The sequence below is a fragment of the Onychostoma macrolepis genome, chromosome 16, assembly GCF_012432095.1.
Source record: "Onychostoma macrolepis isolate SWU-2019 chromosome 16, ASM1243209v1, whole genome shotgun sequence".
Taxonomy (NCBI): Eukaryota; Metazoa; Chordata; class Actinopteri; order Cypriniformes; family Cyprinidae; genus Onychostoma; species Onychostoma macrolepis.
The window spans coordinates 362,233-390,000 of NC_081170.1; the positions used below are offsets into that span (position 1 = coordinate 362,233).

At 39.3% G+C, this 27,768-nt stretch overlaps 1 protein-coding gene across 3 annotated transcripts in view; it reads right to left on the reverse strand.

The window, feature by feature from the left end:
* Positions 1 to 207: 207 nt before the first annotated feature.
* Positions 208 to 27,768, reverse strand: part of zbtb7b (zinc finger and BTB domain containing 7B) — a 27,612-nt gene continuing 51 nt past the window's right edge. Inside the window, exons 1-5 of one of the 3 annotated variants that reach the window (XM_058745957.1) lie at positions 27,402 to 27,768; positions 25,042 to 25,092; positions 4,023 to 4,440; positions 2,517 to 2,988; positions 209 to 1,574 (exon numbers count right to left, since the gene is read on the reverse strand). The exon at positions 27,402 to 27,768 is cut by the window's right edge and continues 51 nt beyond it. In XM_058745957.1, the coding sequence (XP_058601940.1) occupies positions 1,100 to 1,574; positions 2,517 to 2,988; positions 4,023 to 4,434 (1,359 nt within the window). In that variant the 5' untranslated portion in view covers positions 4,435 to 4,440; positions 25,042 to 25,092; positions 27,402 to 27,768 and the 3' untranslated portion in view covers positions 209 to 1,099. Of the gene's footprint in view, positions 1,575 to 2,516; positions 2,989 to 4,022; positions 4,441 to 10,935; positions 11,392 to 25,022; positions 25,093 to 27,401 lie in introns of those variants that run through there. The other 2 variants (XM_058745955.1, XM_058745954.1) reach the window with 2 other exon arrangements.

The following is a 27,768-nucleotide window of genomic DNA, read 5'->3' on the forward strand; positions in this document are numbered from 1 at the left end:
GCTTCCTAAGTGTACTCAACTGTGCTATTTTGGGACGCCATGAATATGAACTAAAATGTGCTTTTAACATACTATCTCTGAATTTAAAAGATTACCACTTGTAGTACACTTTAGTATACTAGTGTATGAAAGTAGATGGGTCCAAGTGCACTACAAGTGGTAATCTTTTAAATTCAGAGATAGTATGTTAAAAGCACATTTTAGTTCATATTCATGGCGTCCCAAAATAGCACAGTTGAGTACATTTACTTGATCTTAAAGGGATAGTTCACCCAAAAATGAAAATTCTGTCATTAATGACTCACCCTCGTGTCGTTCATCTTCAGAACACAAATTAAGATATTTTTGATGAACTCCACAGACAGCAAGGATCCTAACACCATCAAGGCTCAGAAACACAGCAAGGACATCGTTAAAATAGTCCATGCGACTTCACTGGTTCAACCGTAATTTTACGAAGCTACGAGAACACTTTTTGTGCGCAAAAATACCGATTTTATTCAACAATTCGTCTCCTCCGCGTCACCCTATAGCGCCATTTTGGAGAGTAGCACATACGTAAACAACGTATGTTCGCGGATACGTTCTTTACGTTCAGATCAATGCGTAAACAATGTTAACAGCGTATCTGCGTACATACGTTGTTTACATCGTTGTTTACGTATGTGATAATCTCCAAAATGGCGCTAAAGGGTGACACGGAGGAGAAGATTTCGTTATTTTGTTTTCTTTGCGCACAAAAAGTATTTTCGTAGCTGCTGAAGTCACATGGATTATTTTAACGATGTCCTTGCTGTGTTTCTGAGCCTTGATCGTGGTAGTAACCTTGCTGTCTATGAAGGGCCAGAAAGCTCTCGGATTTCAACAAAAATATCTTAATTTGTGTTCTGAAGATGAACGAAGGTCTTACGGGTTTGGAACGACATGAGGGAGAGTAATTAATGACAGAATTTTCATTTTTGAAACTATCCCTTTAAGAAGTACTAAAGAAACACTTTTAGTGTATTACATACATTAGTGTGTGGAAATAGAGCACTTATGGAAGTGCACTTTTTTCACCTGGACACACACACACACACACACACACAGATGGGCGTGGTCACTCTTCCTCCTCCCCAGCAGCTTCCTGCTCCTCCTCTTCCTCCTCCCAGGTTCGATGCGCGACTGATGCGCTCCCATGCGGGGACGAGCCTCCTTCGGCTTTATCCAGGGCTTCTCCCGCTGGCGCAGCGACCGCCCGCCACAGCAGCTCCGGATAGGGCATGCGGGCCCCTGTCAGCAGGGGGATGGGGCCGCCGCGGCCCTCCATGATCTGGGCGAAGGATTCAGGCTCGGGCCGGCGCGGGCGGCGCGTCCGGAGCTCCAGGCAGCTGTGGCCCTTCCTGTGGCGCTGCAGATGATCCTCGCGGGCGAAGGCCTTGTGGCACAGCGGGCACTCGAAGGGCCGGTCCCCGCTGTGCAGCGAGAGATGGTTCTTCAGATCGTAGGAGTGCAGGAACCGCGCAGGACAGCTGGGACACGGATACGGCCGCTCGCCCGTGTGCTTCCGCATGTGGATCTTCAGCTTGTCGTTCCTGAGAGGAGAAATTAAAAACTGCAGTTAACATGGAAAAGATACCTTTTATCGCATGAGGATTATTGGTGCCCCTCTGCCCAACCTCCAAGATCTTTAAATCACTTTGGACCCCACACACCCAACCGTTGCCTTCTGCTATATTCACACTCTTAAAAAAATAAAGGTTGTTTTTGCACTGATGAACCATTTTTGGATCCCAAAAGAACCTTTCAGTGAACAGTTCCTAAAAGAACCATTTTGAAGAACATCTGTGTCCCTGCAGCACAGAAGCAGTCATAAGCAGCAGCTATATTTGTAGCAATAGCCAACAATACATTGTATGGGTCAAAATTATACATTTTTCTTTTATGCCAAAAATCATTAGGATATTAAGTAAAGATCATGTTCCATGAATTAATGTCCTACTGTAAATATATCAAAACTTCATTATTGATTAGTAATATGCATTGCTAAGAACTTCATTTGAACAACTTTAAACGTGATTTTCTCAATATTTAGATTTTTTTGCTCCCTCAGATTCCAGATTTTCAAATAGTTGCATCTCAGACAAATATTGTCCAACAAACCATACATCAAATGGAAAGATTATTTATTCAGCTTTCAGATGATGTATACATCTAAATTTGACCCTTGACTGGTTTTGTGGTCCGGGGTCACATTTATAATAACAAAAAAAAAAAAAAAGCTATATTGTGATTATCAATACAGCAATTATAATTAAGAAAAAAACTGGAAGAAAAGATGCAACATTGCTGGGTTCCTATTTTGCTTTGGAACCTCAGAAAACTTTAACTTGATTTTTCTCAAAATTGACTTTGCTGACTTCAAACTAGTGTAGCTCAGTCACAAATTATACATAATTTTGAAGGTCTTTAAATGGAGAACGTAATTTGCCAGCACAGGTCACAAATGTAAATAATCTTCGCTAGCCCGGACGTACCGTGTGAAGCGGACGCCGCAGGCCGAGCACTGGAACGGTTTCTCTCCGGTGTGTGTTCTCATGTGCCGCGGCAGCTTTCCCGCCCCGTGGATGATCTTCTGACAGACGGGACACTGCTGAGGCGTCTGAGACTTTCTCTTCCTGCCGTTTCCGGCCGTTGCTCCGCCCCCTGCTCCGTCGCCCTGTGATTGGCTGAGTTGGGGCGTGGCCCGCCCCTGGGCTCCAGACTCCTCCTCCTCCGAGGGCGTGTCTTCGGGTCTGTGTGTGAACTCCAGTGGCCAGTGCGAGCCTCCGTTCACCAGCATCCCTGGGTGTCCTTGTGCGGGAAGCGGCCCGCATTCGGGCGTATCCGGCCCCGAGGGGCTCCTCCACACCGGCCTCACGGGAGACGCGGCCCGGGCCAGCAAGCATTGGTCCTGCTTGCGTCGGGACGGCGGCCGCTCAGCCTTCTCCATCGGCTCATCGCCCGTCTCTAGAGATGTAACGGTATGAACATTTCTTATCATGGTAATCAGTGTATTGTTAAATTAGCATTTTAATAGACTGAATCATGCAGTGAAAAAACGCACTCTAAATGCACACTAGCAGTCGTGTGTGTGTGCACTCCATCAGTGTGTTTGGTTTGGTTTTTGCGATATACTCAATAATGTCAAATCGCACATTGTTAAAATAACAATTACGATATTATCGCAGATGATTATTATATATAGTGGCATGCAAAAGATTGGGAACCTCTTGCAGAATCTGTGAAAATGTAAATAATTTTAACAAAATAAGAGAGATTATACAAAATGCATGTTATTATTTGCATATATATTTTCCATTTTTATGTACAATATTTTACATAAAAGATGTTTACATATAGTCAACAAGACAAAAAAAAAAAAGCTGAAATTATTAAAATAACCCCCTTCAAAAGTTTGGGAACCCTTGGTTCTTAATGCTGTGTGAGGTTACCTGGATGATCTGGAGGGTGAAAACCTTTGAACAGGATGAAGATGTCCAAATTTTTTGTAGAAATATAATCTTTTCCCATTTAGTTCTGCCCTTCAGAAGCAACAGAAGATACTTGCATGTTTCCCGGAAGACAAATTAAGTACAATTTACCTTGATTTTTTTGTCTTTTATGTAAAATATCTTACTTAGGACAGTACTAAATAAAAAAAAAATAACATACATTTAGTATGATCTCTCTTATTTTGTTAAAATTATTCACATATTCTGCAAGGGGTTCCCAAATTTTGCATGCCACTGTATCGCACACCCCTAGTTTTAATGCTAATTAAAATATGTAGTAGTAATACTAACCATGTGGAATTTTATCATGATTTATCGTCAAACCAGTAATCGTTGACATGGTTAAAACAACAATTACAATATTAAATCGCAGACGATATATATTGCACACCCCTAGTTTTAATGCTAATTACAATATGAAACTGTAATACTAACCATTGAACATTTTATCACGTTTAATCGTCAAACCAGTAATGGTTTCATCCCTACCCGTCTCGCCCAGGATGTCTCGGCATGCGTCCGCCACGCACTGGATGCCCAGCAGCTGCGCGCCCTTCAGGACCTCGCGCATGCCCGAGCTGCGGATGGTCAGCGTGGCGGTGTAGGCGAACTCCAGCAGCGCGGCCAGAGCGTCGGGCGACACACAGTCCAGCTGGCAGACGCTGCAGCTGTCGCCCACGCCCTCGCCGTCCTCCTCGCCCTCCTCCGCCCCGAACAGACGGCGGAAGTACAGGCTGACCGCAGCCATGACGGAGCGGTGCGTGGGGTAGCGAGCACCGCGGGACGTCAGCGTGAGGTCGCAGAGCAGCCCGGTCCGCCGCTGAGCATTGAGACGGGACAGCAGCTCGTTGCTGTGCTCCGGGAAGGGGATCCCGATTAGACCGTCCTCTCCTGGAGACATCGCCACCTGCAGGCAGAGAGAAACAGCTGTCAACTCACCTTTATTTATATAGCGCTTTTAAGAATACAGATTGTGTCAAAGCAGCTTTACAGTATATTAAAGGGGTGGTTGACTGCTTCTTTTGTGCAGTGCATCATGTCAATGCTTCGTTTTTTAAAAAAAGACTTATTTTTTCATATATGGGACCCTGGAGCACAAAACCAGTCATAAGCAGCACAGGTATATTTGTAGCAATAGCCAACAATACATTGTATGGGTCAAAATTACCAATTTTTCTTTTATTCCAAAAATCATTGGCATATTAAGTAAAGATCATGTTCCATGAAGATATTTTGTGAATTTCCTACCGTAAATATTTCAAATTAATTTTTTTATTAGTAATATGCATTGCCAAGAACTTCATTTGCACAACTTTAAAGGCGTTTTCTCAATATTAATTTTTTTTTTGCACCCTCAGGCTTTCCATTGATGTGTGAAAATCTGGAATCTATTTATTCAGCTTTCAGATGACGTATAAATCTCAATTTCAAAAAATTTACCCTTATGACTGGTTTTGTGGTCCAGGATCACATATAGCGCCTTTAACAATACAGATTGTGTCAAAGCAGCTTTACAGCATTGAAGGGGTGGTTGACTGCTTTTTTTCTAGGCTTGATTGTGTTTATGAGGTGCAGTGTAAAATGTCTTAAAGGGACAGTTCATCCAAAAATTAAAATTCTGTCATTAATTACTCACCCTCATGTCTTTCCAAACCCGTAAGACCTTCGTTCATCTTCGGAACACAAATTAAGACACTTTTGATGAAATCCGAGAGCTTTCTGACCCTCCATAGACAGCAAAGGTACTACCACGATCAAGGCTCAGAAACGTAGCAAGGACATCGGTAAAATAATCCATGTGACATCAGGGGTTCAACCGGAATTTTACGAAGCTACGAGAACACTTTTGTTGAATAAAGTCATTATTTTGGTTTTTTTTGCACACAAAAAGTGTTCTCGTAGCTTTGTAAAATTACGGTTGAACCCCTGATGTCACATGGATTATTTTACCGATGTCCTTGCTACGTTTATGGGTCTGGGAAAATTACAGTTACGGATTACATTTTCAGAGAATATTCGTTTTCGATTTGAATTGGTTCATTTAGAAAAGTAGATACTTCAAGCTTTCTATAAACACATTTCTCGTGTCTGTGTGTCAAGTATTCGCTGAGTTTCAGTTCATTTATGTGACGCATAGAAAAGTCACGGAGACCGAGACGGCAGAAAGAGCACCCGGTTTGTTTCGTTTATTTTATAAAAGCACAATGTTTTGTTGTTATTGTAAGTGTACACAAATAACAGTAGACCCTTTTTAGATTCAACTGATTTTAGTCTTATCTTTATCTGAGTATTTTAGGTTCTTTTCTCTGTTATCAGGAAAATGTGAATGCACCGGTTCACAGAGCGGTAAAGACGCTGCATTCAATTTTACTTTTAGACGATTAATTTAGATTTCAAAATTAACATTAATTTTAGAACTGTTGAAATTATTTACAGTATGAAACGCAAGTACTTTATAAGTAACCATAATTAAATTACCTAAAAATGAACAGTAATCCCTTACTTTACTTTTTCAGTGGATAAGTAATGCGTTACAGTTACAGTAATGCATTATTTATTAACACGTTACACCCAACACTGGTGGTGTTCTGTCTATGGAGGGTCAGAAAGCTATCGGATTTCATCAAAAATATCTTAATTTGTGTTCTGAAGATGAATGGAGGTCTTACGGGTTTGGAACGATATGAGGGTGAGTAATTAATGACAGAATCTTAATTTTTGGGTGAACTAACCCTTTAATGCTTTGTTTAAAAAAAAAAAAAACACCTAATTTTTCATATATTTTACCTTTATTCTACATCGCTGTCTGGCCCAGTGTATTGTGATTCGTTAACCGCGTATTGCACGTTATCCGGAAACATTAAGCCCCTTACCATTACCTAAAGCCGCGCAACATAGCCTCGCCCCTTTGTTGCATGTTCCCAGGGGCAGGGTTTGTGTTAAATGCAGGGTGTGTGATCTCACCAACCCGGGAAGAAGCTCGTTGTAGTCTCTACCAGTCGTAATTGTAGGCATTAAACAGACTTTTCTTTAAAAGACAATATCTCCGTTTCCATTGAACTTTCAGCACCATAACTTTACAGTATATTGTTTATGCTCAAACAGCAACATTACACACTAACTAAAGTAAAAAAAAAAAAGTGAAATCGCAATCAACCACCCCTTTAAATAGGAAAAAAATAGTGTAATAGTGAAAAAAAGACAACAGTAAACACTCTTACTGCTGTAAGTGTGAACACTGACAGCACAGAGCTCTGCTTCAAAACACACAAACCCTTGTGAACGGAAACTACCACAAATATCAGTTTTGTGTTCCAATTTGCTCCAATAGAAAAGAAAACGGAGTGTCTATTTGTACTAAGTGCAGACAGCCCGCCTTGTTGGCAGAAGCTATTTACACTAACTCCGCCCACCAACGTGTGATTGGGACAGTCAACACTAGAGATGTAAAGGTATGAACATTTATCATCACAATTATAGTGACCAAAATTATCACAATTAACATTATTATCACGGTGTTGTTAAAATGTGCTGGAAATGTTCAAAAAGTACCGACACATAAACCGTTTCACCAAGTTTTATATTTAAAGTCAACAAACAACAAATAAAATGACTTTTTGTTTGCATAAACACCAAAACAAAAACATTACCAATGATGTCCGGATTTTAAATGACATCATGACTGACAACAGTTTATCTAATAACATGCGAAATGTTCAAATAAAGCTTTGAAAAGGTTTCATAAAATGGTGAACCTCACATTTCAGCCGTTAAATAAAGAAAAATGATAATTGATTAATAAATGATTAGGTGAATTTTATCTGCTCCATAAATAATTCTAGATAGCTTATCAGAACTGTTTAAATGTGTAGAATCCATATAAGCTTGTTTTTCATCAACCGGTATATGGTGTATGAAACGGTAATGCTTTTTTTTTCTCCCTTTTTAAATTTCATAATCACATCAGAAAGGCATTTATTTTCAATAAAAATGAAGGAAATAATCGAAAAGTTTAAAATAAAGTATCGGGTAGGGTTGGGGTAGGTGTAGGGAGGGCCTATTGTCCCAATAAGGTGGCATCCAGTTAATAATTTGAATTAAAATTATAATTTACACTCAACACATCATTATTGCATACTGTTTTATAATTTACAGTACTGAGGTGCAAATAATTGCCACTATTTGCAATAAGTAGTATAAATAGCAGAAAATCCTGTGTAAATAGAATCTATTGCCGCTGAGAAAAAAAAAAAAAAAAAAAAAAATACACAACAGCTTTTCTATGATTTTCCGAAAGAGGAAACAAATATGGAAAGATTGATTGTTGGTCAGACAAGAGAAATGTGTCAAATTTGCCGTTGAATTAGAAACACCCACACAAACAGTTATCTGAAATTTAACGCCAAGGTAATATAAAACAATGTATAATGTTATAAAATTTACATTTTTTTAAAATGAAAATATTAAAAACTTTGCTAGATTTACGATGTTATTAACTGTGGAAAAACATCAGTCTGTGAAAAGGGTCCATTGAATACAATGTCATATTAATAACAAATAACAATAAAAGCAATTATGATAATAACTAAAGTTAAGTGTACTTTAATCTCGACATGTTCGCACCCTGAACAGTCCAAACACTCCCCTCGTCTGCCACTGGTTGGACAAACAGGTCACACATGACTCACTCAAACTGAATGTAATTCAGTAAATATCAAAGCTAAAATAATTGCTGAAGACGACAAATCCCAAAAAACTCAATAGTTACTGATCAACAATTCTGTTGTTGAATGACTAGTCAACCATCCCTAATCTGATCCTGTTGAAATGTGTGTCGGAATTAATAATCACACACACACACACCTCTTGCTTTTTACTTCATGTGATAGAGGATTTTAATAAGGGCTTAAACGTCTCTCTCGGGCCTCCTCCCAAATGCAAAACGCTAATTTAGGACACACCCAATCCAGCAAGCAGGATCAACGGATCAGAGCGACAGAGAGAGAGAGACAGACAGAGACATGTCCTGAATGTGCATTTGACTGTATATTGTAATGATTTTCATAAGCATTACTGACATTACTATATTTTCATTATTCCAGTAGAAGTGCTGAAGGGGTTAGAGATGCTGCAGCTGCATCAACAACACCTGTTTGAATCACTGACACCTGGACGAGCCAAACTGCTTCAGTGCAGACAAATATTTACAGGCTACGTGTGTGTGTGTGTGTGTGTGTGTGTGTGTGCGCGTCTGTGCGTGTGCGCGCGTCTGTGCATGCATGTGTGTGTGTGCGCATTTATGCATGTTTGCATATGTGTGCATGTGTGTGTGTGCACGCGTCTGTGCATGTGTGTGTGTGTGTGTGTGTGTGTGTGTGCGCGCGTCTGTGCATGCATGTGTGTGCGCGTTTATGCATGTTTGCATGTGTGCGTGCATGTGCTCTGGGTTGTGTGGGTGGGGTAAACACTATGGGACACAAAAGAACAGGGAGAAATTTTACTTCTATTTTCCACTTGAGATTTACATCAGAATCTGCTCAGAAAAGACTTTCCATCTGCTGGAACAGAGAGAGAGAGAGAGAGACAGGAGGAAAGAGAGAGACAGAGAGACAGACAGAGACATGTCCTGAATGTGCATTTGACTGTATATTGTAATGATTTTCATAAGCATTACTGACATTACTATATTTTCATTATTCCAGTAGAAGTGCTGAAGGGGTTAGAGATGCTGCAGCTGCATCAACAACACCTGTTTGAATCACTGACACCTGGACGAGCCAAACTGCTTCAGTGCAGACAAATATTTACAGGCTACGTGTGTGTGTGTGTGTGTGTGTGTGTGTGTGTGTGTGCGCGTCTGTGCATGCATGTGTGTGTGTGTGCGCGTCTGTGCATGCATGTGTGTGTGTGCGCATTTATGCATGTTTGCATATGTGTGCATGTGTGTGTGTGCACGTCTGTGCATGTGTGTGTGTGTGTGTGTGTGTGTGTGTGCGCGTCTGTGCATGCATGTGTGTGTGTGCGCATTTATGCATGTTTGCATGTGTGCGTGCATGTGCTCTGGGTTGTGTGGGTGGGGTAAACACTATGGGACACAAAAGAACAGGGAGAAATTTTACTTCTATTTTCCACTTGAGATTTACATCAGAATCTGCTCAGAAAAGACTTTCCATCTGCTGGAACAGAGAGAGAGAGAGAGAGAGACAGGAGGAAAGAGAGAGACAGAGAGACAGACAGACAGCAGGAGAATAAGAGCACATGTAACAGTAACGGCACTATTTTTATCAGATCACACTGAATGAATTCAGACCTTCACACACACACACACATTCAAAAGTTACACCTACACTGTAATGAACACACTACAAATGTTATATCACCGTCTGACTGTTATTCATTTTGATTTGTTTTATTGTCTTTTGTATGTGTTTTTCAAACAGACCCCAAACAGAAGCAGCGTTACTAAACTACTTCATGATAAAATAGTTAAAGCGTGTTGTAATGATTATAATACTCACAAAATATTATGGCAAAATAATAAATGCATCTGAAGCGTCAACTATGAATATTTGGTCACACTTTATATTATACTACTATGTATTTACATAAAAAAATAAGTACAATGTACTTATTGTATTGCAAAACACTTCTGCTGCTATTGAGGTGTGATACGGGTGGTTAGGGAGGGGTTTGGTGGTTTGGGTAGATTTAAGACTGGGTTAAGGTGTAAGGTGTGGGTCAACACTGTAATTATAAGTGTAATTACAGAAATTAAAACACAGATGTAATTACATATAGGTATTTTAAAAAATGTATGTACACAATAAGTGCATTGTACCAAATGATTAATTTAAGCACACAGTAGTTAAGGCCACTCATTTTTACAGACCCGTCGCTGGCGACTCTGGGACCCTGAACACAAACACAAACAAGCCAAACTTTAGCCTTAACATGTACATTCCAGATTCCCCCTGCAAACAAGTACAGACACACACACACACACCTGAGCCTGGAACTTTCCACCAGCAACCCAGCGACCTCTGCGCTTCCCCTAACGACCGGCGGCTCCGTACAGCCCATAATACTGGCCTCCCAAACCCTTGAGTGCTGCTTAACAACAATGCACTCCAACACCTGATTAACCTGATCCAAAACACACACACACACACACGGAACAAGATTTCCCTGGAACAGGTGTGGCGTCTTAAGGCTTCTGGTAATGTTACACAATTGAGACGGAGCAGATTAGTCACTAACGAACCACAAGCCCCATTTCAGCTCAGCCTCATTTACTCACACACACACACGTCATGCCCGAGACTTTCTCACAAACACACACAGGTTTCTGCCGTCTCGTTAAATAACCCTCGGCTCGGATCGAACCCTCGGCCGCGGATCCTACCGTTCGGCCCTTCATAGTGAAGCAGGGCGCCGTCGACAAAATCTGCACCGCCGTCTGTGTCATAGCATCCGTCTCTGAGCCGTCTCTCCTGCTGCTTTCAACAAACTCTCCGGTGGGGATCTGGACCTCTTTCTTCCTCTCTTTCTTCTTTCTATCTCTCCCTTCGTCTTCCTGTCTTGTGAAAAAGGTGTTTGACACGCCTCCCCCCGTCGCCCACGTGCCCCTCGCTCCCGGCGCATCAGCATCAGCTCGTTTCGAAACGCTCGCAAGTTTCCGAAAAAACAAAATCCCTCGCCCTCCGCTGCGAGCTGCGTCCGGATCAACGGCTGCGGCGACAGGAAGGATGATCGTCTGACTGATTCCGGCCCTGCTGCATTTTCCGTCCAATACTGCGCGTTTATTAAATCGCAACCAATCATCATTTGAGTTTGGGAAGGACGGATGGAGAAACTTCAATGGTTTCCGAGCCATGTTAACTAACTAAAGGTGTGAAGAATCAAACACAAACAGCCCGACACCAGATGAGGCTCTCACACACACACACACACACACCAACCCCATGAGATTCACTACACACACACAGCATCTTAATAACCACAGATAAGCAACTAGTAATGAAGAATCACTAAAGAACTTGCTAATATTCAAAGTTCTTCAGAGACCAGAACAAATGAACGTGACACTCACCAAATACAGCTGTGCTTGACATTAAGAAGCAATGGATTTTAGAGGAAATGTGTGAAAGTAGAGCAGGACAGAAACAAGAATTGAAATCTGCTGCTCAGAGGAACAAAAGACTGGAGCTGAAGCTGCAGGAACGAGCCGCAGAGCTTCTGTTTCATCTCGTCTCGCTCGTTCATTCTGGAGACACTCGCACTTCTACAGACACTCGCTTAATTCTGAAAACTGCATGAAAGAGCTCAAGAACTTTATGATGTCTGTTGGATCAGATAGTGTTTGAATCACGTCCTCAACCACACGCTCTGAATCTGAACCGCTTCTGCTCTGTTTAAACTGGATCTGTTGTGAACTTAAATTTGATCCGTTCCAAATTTAAACTGCATCGGTTCCTGAATTTAAACTGGATCTGCTCGGAATTTGAACTATTTCTAATCTGAATTTAACCTGGATCTGTTCCGTATTTAAATCAGATCTGCTCTGAGTATAAACTGGATCAGTTCTGAATTTAAACTGGATCTGTTGGATTCATTGCTCCACAGATTCCATGATAAACAGAACCGGCCCTGTAGCACACAATGATCACAAACTGTAAATATGAAACTGCACATAAAACACAAATCAGTCAAACAGTCTCTACACATGGAAATATTCTCATATTCTCGCGATGGTTTCTATGAAATCATTGCCACTGAAAGCCATTCAGCAGCTTCTTACATCATTAACAGAACATATAAACACTGTGCTTTGTTATTTCTAATAAAAACCGACTACAGAAAGAACTTTTGCCATTTCTGACAGACACCCAGAAACTTTCCAGTTTACTTAAAACAGAACAGACGCATTTAAACCTGGAAAATCTGTCGCATCTGATCAAATCAAGAATCCATACAGACAGCAGGTCACTGATAGTTCATGCGATTATCGCCCGCAAAACTCTACACACATACAATCATTCATAAAAACACATAATAATGATATAACCAACACACAATAATCATGAAATATGCATCATTCCTCAATTACTAGAACTTTGTCTCAGATAATAACTTCATTATTGCGCCTCTTTAATTACCTTTTAATTTTTAATAAAAAATATTTTTTAAAAAGACAATTTTACATCTGCCCCTTTACATTAAAAATAGATTTATACAAAGTGTTAAAATCAGGGAAATTCTGATACGTTTAGAGCTTAAAACTTTTAAAAAATTAATAAATAAATCTTCTTTTAAAAGTTAAAATGTTACCGATTTAAAAAATGATTTTTAAAGATTAAAAAATTAAAGGATCAGTTCACCCAGAAATCATCATTCATCATCATTCACTCTCCCTCGTCTCGTTCAAACCCGTTTGACCTTCTTTCCTTTCTTCATATTCTGAGAAACGTCTCAAGTGTTTTTGTCCATATTATGAAAATTCCCAACATTCTTCAAATATCAGAAGAAAGAAAGTCAAACAGGTTTAAATGACACGAGAGAGTAAATGATGACAGAACGATGATTTCTAATACTTTAACTTATGTTAGCAACTTATTCAACTTGTGGTCCAAACAGTATAATATGAAAAGTCCAGACCATCACACATTAAATCAGATGCATTTAAAATATTTACTATGAAGAGCCAAAAATCAAACTTGACTGAGGGCCAGAAGTAAACGCTGAATTATGTGTGACCCTGGAGCACAAAACCAGTCATAAAGGTCATTTTTTTAAAACTGAGATGTATACATCATCTGAATAAATAATCTTTCCATTGATGTATGGTTTATTAATATTTGTCTGAGATACAACTATTTGTAAATCTGGAATCTGAGGGAGCAAAAAAATCTAAATATTGAGAAAATCGCCTTTAAAGTTGTTCAGATGAAGTTCTTAGCAATGCATATTACTAATCAAACATGAAGTTTTGATATATTTATGGTAGGAAACTTACAAAATATCTTCATGGAACATGATCTTTACTTAATATCCTAATGATTTTTGGCATAAAAGAGAAATGTATAATTTTGACCCATACAATGTATTGTTGGTTATTGCTACAAATATAGCTGCTGCTTATGACTGCTTTTGTGCTGCAGGGACACATAAATATTTTAAAATCAAAAAATCAAATTCACTTCCAGTATATTCTCTAAATTTGAATGCAAAAACAGAACAAAAAAAGTGTTAAAACAGAGATAAATTAAAATGAGGATATGCTCCAATGACATGTTTATTTTATTTTGTTTTATTTTATGGCAGGTCGGATCAAAGGTCACCGCGGGCCCTAAATGCACCTGACGGTCGATCGCGGCCTCGAGTAGATCTCAGTCTCCTTTATCACGTGGCATCTGTGAGCGTGAGATTATGGGACGAGCTCCAGACGACTCCAGAATCACTCAAAGACACGAAACGCAGTGAATCAGCTTTCTTACAAACACACACACCTACAGCTGAAATGAACCCCCCTCTGCCCAGTGACAAACACATACAGTAAAGAGACGCTCATCTGACAAGAATCACCCACACGCATCCACCATCTTCTGCTCTTCCTTTTCTCATGTCCTCCGTCACACTTTCAGAAAACGCTCTGTCTCTCTCGCTCACGAACATCTAACCGTTCACAGCGTTATCTCACAACTCTTAACAGCTGATCTTGGGCTCAACTGAGAGGAGCACGAGAGGAGTCTGAGCGAGGCTTCGGTGCGTCGACACAGCGGCCCAGCGCTCGTCTCCTCCACACGGCTAGATTCTGTGCAGGAGCCGGCCGTGTGGAAATAAAATCTCTCTGTCGTCGGGTGTGTTTCTGTTCGTGTCAGAGCGGATTCTCACGTCCCACTGCTGCTCTGACAGCTCACTAGTGTTCTTCCCCTCTCGCAATACGACAATATGGTTTCCTCAACGCGCTCACGCTACACCAGGCCAGATAAACACACACTCTTGTGCCCTGCGCTTGTGTGTGTGTGTGTGTGTGTGTGTGTGTGTGTGTGCAGTTTTCCATCAGAACACACATCAGCAGACGGCGCACAAACAAAGAGGAAAATCTCACACTTAACACAATCAAGATCTCAACTTCATCTTATAAAACAGCTTCAGTCAGAATACTGAAAAAAACAGAGTTCTAATAAAAATTAACCACAAACCACAACAAATCACATTTTAAACACACACACAAATGGAGATTTCTCAACGATTTATATTAGTATAACTAGTCAAATTAAATGAAATTCAATCCCTACAAAAAGTTGCAATTGTAGAGTTTGATGAAATTCTTTTTTCATATTCACACACACACACACACACACACACACACACACACACACACACACACACACACAGGAGTATTTCAGTGCAGAAATAATATAAAACTTCAGGCCTCTGAAAAATACAGCTCAATTTATATTAAAAAAAAAACTACTTGATGTCTGTAGGCCAGAATTTCTTTTTAAGAGTAAATTACAATTTCATTAAAAAAAATTTAAAAATTTCATTTAAAAAAAAAACATAAACAAAACAAAATGTGACTATTTATTAAATTAAATTTTCTTCAAAAAGTTTAAAATAATGACAAAAATAAATCAGACAAAGGAAATGTAGTAACACACACAGTCTCACACAGACACACACACAGTCTCTCACGCACACACACACACACACACACACACACACACACACACAGTCTCACACAGACACACACACACAGTCTCTCTCACGCACACACAGACACACACACACACACACACACACAGTCTCACACAGACACACACACACAGTCTCTCTCACGCACACACAGACACAGACACACACACACACACACACACACACAGTGTTGTGCTGGCGAGTCTAGAGGAGAGTGAGAGTGTGTTCTCGTACCGTCGGTGTGTTCTGCTCCTCTGGGAGATGAAGGTGTGTTAGTGAACGCCAAAAACAAAGCTTTTCTGGGGTTTAGTTGAGGGAGGAGAGAGAAAATAAGAGCAGCTCACAAACAATCACACCTATAGAGAGCCCCTGTAAACCACACATACGTGTGTGTGTGTGTGTGTGTGTGAGAGAAAGCATGCGTTCCTCTCATTCACACACACTTCATATTCCACAGAAGAATGACCCGAAGCAGAGACAGAAAACACTGCAGTTCATCAAAGACGTTCCTGAGCAGAACTCCATCTTCACACTCGTAGGCGGCTGAAACCGTGTCACTTGTGTTTGTCTCCATTTATTACTGATTTGATTTGATTTGATTTCCTTTATTGTTGTACCTTTATGATACAAACTCAGAAAGTCAGTTGCATCACCCGAAACGGCGCTCAAAATATACTGCAAGAATAAAAATATGAAAACAACACATCTAACAAGCACACACACGCAGCTCACTGTCAACATCTGCGAAATAACCTTTTCAAAGAGTGTTTAGTTCTCAGCTTAAAATGATGAATAGATAATGAAATATAATATCTATACAGTATGTGATTTCAGTGCAGTAGCGGCTTTAGGATAAAATCATATATATACATAATGGATTATACTTTAAAATGAAACTACTGAACTTTTAAATGTCTGTTTTTATCAGCATTTCAATGATACATTTTTCATCACAATTTCATTTAAATAGGTTAGGTAGGTACTGTATAACCATCTATACATGTATATGTATACAGTAGATATAGACATATATATATATATATATATATATATATATATGTGTATAATGTATAGATACATACACACACACATTTTTGTTTATTAGATTATGCTTTAATAATGCAAGTTTTAGGTAGAATTACTTATTTTTTGTTACAATATTGTAACAGTATGTTATAGAAGCATGTTTTTGACACTGAATAAAAAAATAAAAACAGTAATTGCAACTATTTATCTGACAATTCTTACTTTTCTCCAGCATTTGCAAGTTTACATCTCAAAACTACAAGATACAAACACGCTTTAATGAGTTATAACATCAGAATGGCGGGATATAAACTAGCAACTGCATGTCAAGAAGTCAGAATTATGAGTTTATATCATGCAGTTCTGGCTTTATAACTGACAATAGTGAATCTACATCACAATTATGATGAAAGGTCGCAATTACCTTTTTTATATATTTTTTAAATCTTGGAAATGGGCATTCATAGTATGTTGTTTATTCTTGTATTTACTTAAAAAAAATAATTATCCTGCGTGAGCCGTTCAGATCCGTAACGCTGAAACATTTAGAAAAATGGTTGCAAATTAGTATAAACTCCAGACTTACAGTGACGGGGTTGAAGTGAGTTTAATAACAGTGTCCTGAAAGAGAATCAGATGAAAGAGAAAAATATGATTTCATGAACGTTCAGCAGTGACGTCTTGAAATGAGAAATATCCTGAGAATGATCAGGCTCTGTTCTCACAGCGCATGGACGAGAGGAGACGCTTCTCTGTTCTCGACGCGCTGCGGTGACTGAAAGTAGGCCACGGAGCGACTGAAAGGGGAGTTTTTGAACGAGGGACGCTGCATTATTAATGCGGAGCTGTTAAACTCCCATAAACCGGACTGATCAAACTCTGACGGGCACAAAAACACACATCAATAAGAGCCAATGCAGCTCAAATCAGACTCTCTCTGTTCAGAGCGAAAGAACCGACTCATTACTGACACATGAAACCATCTCAAACGCTGATGCGCACGAAAACAGAAAAAAGCAGAAATCAGACTCTCTTCACTGAGACTTCATCATCATGTTTAACATTTGGTTACGCTTTACTTAAGCTTTTATGCAGAATGCATTATAAAGGTACACTGTAATGCATAACATCTTTAATAAATATATGGAATGCATGCATTATAATACGTGAAGTTAGTCTCGTGTGTTTTAATGCATTTAATACACAAGGTGTAACATGAACGGTTACATATTACAATGTAGCTATTATAAGTGTGGTTAGAATTATCTTCACGAGATCTTACAATGCATTATAAGGTGCATTACAAGGCATAATTAATGCATTAAAATACGTTTATAATGCATTATATATAAATTCGGTAACACTTTAGTTAAAGCCTTGATGTATAATGCAGTTTAATGCATTAGTTATGCCTTGTAATGCACCTTATAATGCATTGTATAATCTCATGAATAATTGTAAAAACAGTTAATAACACTTATAATACTTAATTAATTGATACGCTATGTATTTTAAATTCAGTTATAATTATTTACAACAATATATAATGTATTACAACGCATGTTATGAATAACCTTAATGCATTATAGCCTTTAATAACTCTTTATAATGCATTATATATAAATTCTGTAAGTGCAACATTCTCAGAAGCACAAAAGCCGTCACTGGGACGGTACCTTTTCACTTGATTTTGAACCTTATTTACCCCCGAAATGTTGCATATTAGTACCTTCTGAAAGGGTATTGCCCCAAAGCTTTTGTACTTTTTTTCTGAGAGTGAACTTACAAAATTAAACTTTTATAGAGGCCAAAAACATCGATCCGATCCAACGCAGCTGTTCTCAACAGCAGAGCGAGAGACGAGAGATAAAACGAGGCAGAGAGGAACGAATCTGGGGTCTGAGATTTGAGGAAAAATCCCACAATCTAAAAAAAGAAAGCAGGCCTCTTTCCTCGGTCTAAATAAAGATGTGTTCTTCGAAAACACACAAGAAACGCTGAGAGTGGGAGAGTGTGTGTGTGTGTGTGTGTGTGTGTGTGTGTGTGTAGATCCAAAGGCAGATTGAAGGAGCGCGACAGAGGGGGAAACAACAGCAAAAACCAAAGAAAAGCACAAAATCAGAGTTGTGGATTGAGTGAGGAGGGGGAGCAATGTGTCATAGAGAGCAAACCTGAGGACGAGACGCAGAACGAAAGAAGAGAAGAGGAAGGAGGAGGCTGGGGTAAACAGAAGCTGAAATGGGGTGAGAGTGGGAGAAAGATAAAGACACAGGAAGCCGCCTTTGCAGTGAGGGTGCACATGTGTGTGTGTGTGTGTGTGTGTGTGTGTGTGTGTGTGTGTGTGTGTGTGTGCGTGTGGTCTTGTTGTCTATTCAGCAGAAAATTACTTTAAAACGCAGACATGTTTCATCCTCTGCTGCTGTACAGTGTTTAGTAAACGCTGCCTATAAACTCCATTAAGAACTCTTGAACATCTCTTTATTCTTCAAGTCAATGCAAAGCTGCTCTATTTTTTCTAGAGCCGTCTGAGGCCCAGCTCTCTCTACACCCGTGATGAACCCGTCAGATCTTCATCTTCTGAGGTCATTATATTCTGAATTAAGCTGCATTCAGAGCGCTGAAACCACACACACACACACACACACACACACACACTCTCCGTTCCAAACTGACAGACGAGCAATCGAGCAACAAAATTTAATCCTAAAGCAAGAAACATTCCTAACATATCATTTAAAGCCTTTGTATATAATCCATTATAAAAGTAGTTTTAACACATTAATTATGCACCTTATAACGCTGATCTCGTTAATAATTGTAAGCGCACTTGTGATGCCTTATAATACTTATCTATTCATCGTAACACCTTTAGAAAGTATAATGCATTAAAACACAAGACTTTACTTAAAGCCTTTATGTATAACGCATTATCAAGGGTTATTAAAGGCTATAATGCATTATAATTATATTATATCTTGTTGTCGTAAATAAGCATAACCAAATTTAAAATTAGTAGTGTAACAATGAACTGATAAGTGTATTAACTGTGGTTACAATTATTCATGAGATTGTACAATCAATGCATTATAAGGTGGCATAATTAATGCATTAAAACTACTTTTATAATGCATTATACATAAAGGCTTTAAGTAAAGTGTTACCCAACAAACTAACAGTCACAAATTATAATGCACTTTATACAGATATAACGCATTACAGTTTATATTATGAATACATTTATAATGCATTTTACATAAAGGCTTAAGTAAAGCGTTACCAAATGATTGTTAGCCGAGTGAGAGGAATATATGTTCCAAGAACATTTTTCTAACATTTACATTGTCATAAAAAAAAAAAAAAAAATGTATTTCTGAATGTGCTCTGAATGTTCAATAATGTGAAGAATGTGAAAGTCAAGGTAACATTCCATTTGATCATTTTGCAATCATTATGGAAATGATACTTTCAAACGTTCTCTGAAGCAAGTAGCAACATTTAAAAAACATTAGATGAACTAAAATGTTTCAGAACAAACGTTGCAATAATGATGTATAAATAATGTTATTGTGTAAATGTTTCGAGAACATTTTTAAAAACCAGAGAGCTTTAAATGAACGTTCTATTAAAGTTACTGGAAGAACATTTGTTCATGACTTTCAGAGAACAGAATTAACAGAGGAGCCACAAGCGAGATTTATCAGATGCTTTTATCCAAAGCTGCATTCAAACATAGACACGTGTAATTAATTCAGATGTTCTCATTAGAACCAACACTGCAATCTAGAATCATCTCTCCTGCTGAACATTCATGAGACACTCCTGACATCAGCATTAAGACGTAAAGATCTAGAAATGAAGAAGTGCTGGAATCGACCCACAGAGGGCGTCTGACCAAAACACTGCAAAAACACTCATAACTCATAAAAACGACTCCAAAACAACACGGAAGACCTGCTGGAAAACAGCAGAAAACACTTCAGTAGCTTGAGTTCATTATTTTTCAAATTCTCTGTATTTCTTCAAGCTTTATGTCAAGTCAGATCACATTCATTTCTGTAGAGCTTTATACAATACAGACTGATTTAAAGCAGCTTCACAGAAATAAACACTAATGTTTTTTACATAAACGTCAGAACAAAATATTCTTAAATCAATCAAACGTTCTCATAAAACATTCTAGCATTCTTGAAACATCCTCAAAATGTTATTTTGACTAATGAGAAAATATTCTCTGCAATGTCATTAAAAATGTTATTTGTACTTGATGAACGTCTCATAATGTTGAAAGCAAATATTCGTGCATTATTAAAAATAAACGTTCAAATAATATTTTGAGCGAAAATAAAGCAGCAGAACATTGCGAGAAACATTTTGTAATAACGTTCGAATCACGTCAAGAAAACTGGATGTTTCAGAAACACAAGCTAAACGCGTTCCCTCTGAAGAAGACAATAGCTTCAGTCAGTTCAGTGTTCAATATGAGTCGATTAGTTTTAATGAACACTTCATATTCACTGTATTCTCAGAGGCCTCTAACGAAACTCAGCCGGCACATTGATAAACACCTCGAAAACACACATTACAGAAAACATCCTACAAACTCTAAATGTCAAAAGGGCAACACTTTCAACACTTTAACCATTTCTAAATCAGTCACAAAACAAACAGAAGAAACAGCAGATAGTTGATGAGTCACTCAGAATGAGAATCTCCCTCCAAAAACACCCGTGGAATGAATCTAATGACTTAACGAGCGAGAGCAATCCAGAACCCAACACTTCATTATCTGACAAACACTGTCTGGAGAAACACTTCCGATTAAACTAACGAACGAACGCTAGACGAGAGACGGCTCAGTGCCGTCACAAATCATCTGCGCCTCTGATTAATACGTGAAATCATCAACGCTTGATTCTTTAGTAAACACCGACTGACTCTACATCTGTGAATGAGATCATCTCCAAGACTAAAAATGACAGTTTATCTAGAAATCATCATTCTGTCATCTTTTACTTCCTCATGTCTTTCAAACCTGTATGACTGACTGACTTCTGCATAAGATGCTATTTTAAAAGCATTGGGAACCGAAAAACACTGGACCCCATTGACTTCAGTATTTTAGGACAAAATATCTTATTTTGTGTTCCACATATCAAACACAAAGAGGAGTAAATGACGACAGAATTATCGGTTGCACTTTATTTTACAGTATGTGTACTTACAGTGTACCTACCTAAGAAAGTCCTGATAATATAAGGGGTAGGTGTTTAGGGTTAGTACCTAGTTATTGTAACTACTATAATAAGTACAGTCATGGACAAAAATATCGGCACCCTTGGTAAATATGATCAGATAAGAATTTAATAAGAAGAATTTAAAATGGGGGGAAATATCATTATGAAATAAATGTTTTTCTCAAATACACGTTGGACACAATTATTGGCACCCCTAGAAATTCTTATGAGTAAAATATCTCTGAAGTATATTCCCATTCATATTCACAATTTTGAGCACTCCAGGGTGATTATGAACATGAAATTATCCAGCCATGGCTTCCTGTTTCACAGAAATATAAATAGGAGGGAAAACAAAGCCCAAATTCCCTTAATCATCATCACAATGAGAAAAACCAAAGAATATATTTCTGATGTGCAGCAAAAGATAACTGAGCTTCACAAATTAGTGAAGTGGCTTTAAGAAAAGAGCTAGAGCAGTGAAAATCCCCATTTCCAGCATCAGAGCAATAATTAAGAATTTCCAATCAACATAAAATGTTATGAAGCTGCCTGGAAGAGGACGTGTGTCTATATCGTCCTAATGCACGGTGAGGAGGAGAGTTTGAGCAGCTAAAGACTCTCCGAGGACCACAGCTGGAGAATTGCAGAAAATAGTTGAGTCTCGGGGTCAGAAAACCTTGTCAAACAGCAGCTACATCAGCACATGTTGTTTGGGAGGGTTTCAAGAAGAATTCTCCTCGCTCATCCAACAACACACTCCAGCATATTCAGTTATCAGACACGACTGGAGCTTCAAATGGGACTGGCTTCTATGATCAGATCAAACTAAACAATGAGCTTTTTAGCAGCAAACACTCAAGATGGGTTTGGTGAACACAGGGATAAAAAGTAGCCCATGTGTACAATGAAATATACTGCTGTATTTTTGATGTTGTGGCCTATATTTCTGCTGGAGGTCCTGGACATCTTGTTTAGACACATGGCATCATGGATTCTATCAAATACCAACAGATAAAAAATCAATAAGTGACTGACTCTGTTAGAAATCTTATAATGGGCCATGTTTAGATCTTCCAACCGTACAATAATCCAAACACAAACCTCAAAAACAACACAAAAATGGGTCACTGAGCACAAAACCAAGCTTCTGCTGGTCATTCCAGTCCTCTGACCTGAACCCTGTAGAACATGAGTGACCTGAAGAGAAGAAGCTGTGAATCTAAAGGGTCTGGAGTGATTCTGGATGAAGGAATGGTCTCTGATCTCTCGTCAGGTGTCTCTAACCTCATCAGGCATTATAGGAGAACATTTAGAGCTGTTAAACTGGCAAACGGAGGTTTCAGAAAGTATTGAATAAAAGGGTGCCGTTAATTGTGGCCAACATTTATTAGAGAAAAACATTTTAAATTCTTATTATCCAATGAAACGTTAGATTTTTGTGAATATTTTAAATAAAAGATCAAAAGGATTAACAATGCAGATTCATTTTCACAGCCGCCTTTGATCATATTTACCAAGGGTGCTGATATTTTTGGCCATGACTGTACATGTGCAACAGGACTGTAAAATAACATGCTACTGAATTATCTTTTTGGTTTGTTTATTTATTTAAAAATGGATAGATGCTTAGAATATGAAAATCACACCAAAACATAGAATAGAAATTATTTTCTTGTCAGAAAAAAGCAGAAAATGTATTTATAGCTGGAGTTCATTATTGTCTTAGAATTTTTTAATAAATAAAAAAAATTATCAAAATGTATAACATTTATGTAATTTATAAAAAAAAAAAAATATATATATATATATATATATATATATATATATATATATATATATATATATTTGTTTTCTGATTTATCTTAAATGCACATTGTAATTAATGCAAATTCCACATCAAGCAATTGATGAAATGTTAATTTACAGGAGCGTGTGATATTTAACTGTCACTGAGAATGTGCCTGAATTCTGATGGAAATACTGATACAGAAGAAAAAAAAAGAAAAAAAAGAAATAGTAAAAACAAGACAAAAAAAATGTGTCTGTGTGCATTTTGTGTGCGTGTGTGTGTGTGCGTGTGTGTGTGTGTGCGTGTGTGAGAGCATGTATATACATAAGTGTGTGTGTGAGTCTGTAGTGTGTGTCTTGACTATACTTGTTTTAGGACTAAATGTCCTCATTTATATAGTGAAACACTTTGTCAGCCCACTAGTGACACATTTGACCAGTCATCACTAGATAAAAAGGATTATAAATCAGCCAGATGATGTTGTTGATGTTAATCTAGTGTTCCTGTGAGGTGTGGGTTTAGGGTAGCGGCTGGGTAACCGATAAAATATATCATTAACCTGATAGAAAAACATCTATGCAACGTCCTCAACAAACAAACAAACAAACGCAAGTGTGTGTGTGTGTGTGTGTGGTGTGAGTGTGTCAGGTGTCATCAGCAGCATCTGTCTGGTCAGCAGTTTCACGTCGGCCGTTGTGTTTCTGTGTGGGAATGTGAGGCGGGTTTGTATGAGTGTGCTGCTGGACGCTGTGGGTGTGTGTCGTAAACACAGCAGTCAAGTGTTTCTGGGAGGATTTCACTGCCTCATGTGTGAGTGTAACGGGTGTGTGTGTGTGTGTGAGTGTGAGAGTGTGTGTGTGAAGATGATGTTGCAAAACCAACTGATCCTCATCTATTTCCTGTTTCTCCTCTGAAGCTCAGCAGCAGAACAAACTCGAGTCAGACAGGAGCGACAGGAGCCGAGGGTCAGCGTCACATGACCCACCGCAGCATTTCTAACTCGTCAGCATCAAAGCCCCGCCCACACCACATGCATATGCGAATATTAATGATGTACTAATATCTGAAGTGCAAGTGTGATTTGTGCGTGTCTCCAGCACAGCATATCTGATCAAAGACGGAAAAATGATTCATAATTCAAATAAAATGAAAGTCTTTAAGGATTTGTGTTAGTCATTATAATTACAGCAGCAGAAGTAAACGCCACCTCACTGACAGTCAATGTGTGTGTGTGTGTGTGTGTGTGTGTGTGTGTGTGTGTGTGTGTGTGTGTGTGTGGTGGTCAAGCAAAGTTGTCGACAGGAGTGAAACTTTGCATCAGAAAAAGGAAACGCAAATGATTCCACTTCCTAAAAGACAGACAGAGCAAACGCTCACTGTATGACACGCGGGCGATCGAGCATATGACCCTACACACGGCTGTCTCTCTCTCTCTTATCGCTCTCCCCTCCCCATCCGTCTCTCTCTGCTCCGGTGACTGCATGAAAGTGAAAACCATAAGTGTGATACGGGGAAATTTTTACATGGCTCCACATGCCCTGAATACAGCATTTACAGGAACAGTGTATGTGTGTGTGGGCGCGTGTGTGTGTGTGTGTGGGTGTGTTTCGTCTGAGGGTCTTTTTAGAGGAAGAGGGAAATCCATGAGCGACAGTCACATTCTGTCAGCATCAGTCATATGACCACCACAGAAATGCCAAACTGCTCTCACACACACACACACACACACACCGCTCTTACCTCCAGTCCATAAACTCACAGACGCGCTTCTGTCTCTCTGTCCGTCTGTTTCTCTCGCTCTGGGTCAATCCTGATGAACAGACACAGAATCAAAAACGCAAAAGAAAGAAGATTTAGTGCACGATAATGCAGCACAACAAATGATATGCAATATGAAACACAGATGCTGACGTATGAGAAGCGCTGAACCCTCGCGGCCGTACACAGAAACATCGCACAGCTACGATCGTATTGATCCACGAGAAACACACAGATGCTGTAAATCACATGTGAACATCTCACAACATGTGATTCCAGAAAACACAACAGCATCGTTAACTCGGCTGAATATTTCAATAACTCATCAGTAATATGTTCAGGTCACTCCTACAGACGCGGACACCTCACAGAACGAGGCTTAACTTATTTACTTCAATTGCACAGAAATATAAAGCAGTTCACTATAATCCTAAAATCATTAATTAATGTCCATTATGCATTTCATATTAAAGTGCTTTAATTCTATAAAGCTGCTGTATCATTTATGATTTTTGAATTTATCCTGTCACTCAATCTGCTGCACGTCTTCTGTCGTCTGATAGTTTAGTCTTTTAGTGTAATTGTTCAGTGTCAGATCTGGACTGGTTTTGATCAAGTAAGCGTCAGAATAACTGCAGTCATGTCTCCAGATGAACTCTTGCTGGACTGCAGCAGCTCAGCTTTACTTGATTCTCCATCAATCACTTTCTAGAAAAATCAGTGCGTCTCAAATCTTCTGAGGAGCGTTTATTTCTTCATCTCTCAATCAGCTCTGCATTATATGTTTCAGTCTCATCTTACTGAGGCATATTACTGGAGATATAGAGCGACCGCTGATATTCAGATCATCTGTGACCCTGCAGCACAGAAGCAGTCATAAGCAGCAGCTATATTTGTAGCAATAGCCAACAATACATTGTATGGGTCACAATTATACATTTCTCTTTTATGCCAAAAATCATTAGGATATTAAGTAAAGATCATGTTCCATGAAGATATTTTGTAAATTTCCTACCGTAAATATATCAAAACTTCATTTTTGATTAGTAATATGCATTGCTAAGAACTTCATTTGAACAACTTTAAAGATGATTTTCTCAATATTTAGATGTTTTTGCTCCCTCAGATTCCAGATTTACAAATAGTTGTATCTCAGACAAATATTGTCCAACAAACCATACATCAATGGAAAGATTATTTATTCAGCTTTCATATGATGTATACATCTCAATTTAAAGAAAATTGACCCTTATGACTGGTTTTGTGCTCCAGGGTCACATTTTATGTCAGTATCTGCTGCACTGTTATAAAGATCTCATTGATCACAAGCAGCAGAATTACAGCAAATTCATATTTGTGCTCAGTTTGAGTCTCTGAATAAAATTAAGCTGCTTCTGTTTTTAAAAGCCTGATGGATCAAATATGATACTCAACAAAAAAACACATGCAAACTTATATATATATATATATATATGAAGAGTTTAGATGCAAAAGCCTCTAAGTGCCGTTTGAAAATGAGCATTTTTATGAGGCTTCTATGTTCAATATATTCACTTTTATGACGATGAATAGGTTGTTTTCAATGTTCAAAGAAATTTTCAAACAGCACTTAGAGGCTTTTGCATCTAAACTCTTCATTCATTCATTCATATATATATATATATATATATATATAAAGCATCTATAAACTCTCATACTAGACTATTACGTCACATGTGAGGGTTTTCAGGGCTAAACTCATCCGAGGGACTCTGACCGGTTCGGTGGGTTCAGCGGAGGAACCGCGTCATCACCGAATTACCTGAGTAATTAAGTTACTATGACAACGGAAGGGGGCCTTGGTTCGGAGAATTAATTATGACTGACAGCAGGTGAGAGTCTAATTAATACAAAAAACAACAGACGGCCAAACACACAAGCAGCGGCAGCTTCAGGTGTGTTTCCCGGTTAAAGGCGGATCCGGTTCAGCGGGTTCAGCCGGTCCGTCCGCGCGTGCACCAATCCGCCTCAAAAGTGCATCTAAACGCTATTAAAACCAACTCTTATCACAGCCAGCTCGGGTTCTGCGCGCGGACTCACCTGTCAGGTAAAAGCCGCACGTTAAACACCGAATGAATGAATGAGAATGACAGCGGAGACAGAACGGGGGTCGTTTGACAGAAACGGGAGCGGAGTACGCGAGACACCCGCGTCACACGGGAGTTACCGAGAACCCATGACGTGCGCGTCCTCCCGTGACCCCGGCGATGAGGATCGATCAAATAAAGCTCAGTGAAGCGAAGTAAAGCAAAGCAGAGCGAAGCTGAAGAAAACGGCGATTAAACGGCCGCACGGAAGCCGCGCGGAAGAGAAGCGCTTTACCTGAGCCGGTGTCACCTGAGTTCCCCCGCCGCGTCCCACCTGACCGACCGCGCTCTCGCTCGCTCGCGCACTTCCTCAATCTGACGCACGCCTGCCTGCGTGCGTGCGCGCGCACGGGTCCGGTCTCCGGTAGCGTCCGGTGTCTCGTCGCCGGTTCTGACCCGCTCCTGACGGATTCCGGGGCTCCTCCTTAAACCCGCTCCAGGAAACTCTGCGCGCGCTCACGAGCGCCTGCACGCGCGCCCGAGCGCTGATGAGGGGGGCACGAGCGGTGGACGCGATCGCGTTAACGCGCTTCTTCCGTTTCCACTTCTGCTTCTGAGAATGAGTCAAGTGACAAACTCAGAATTTGCATGTGAAATAATAG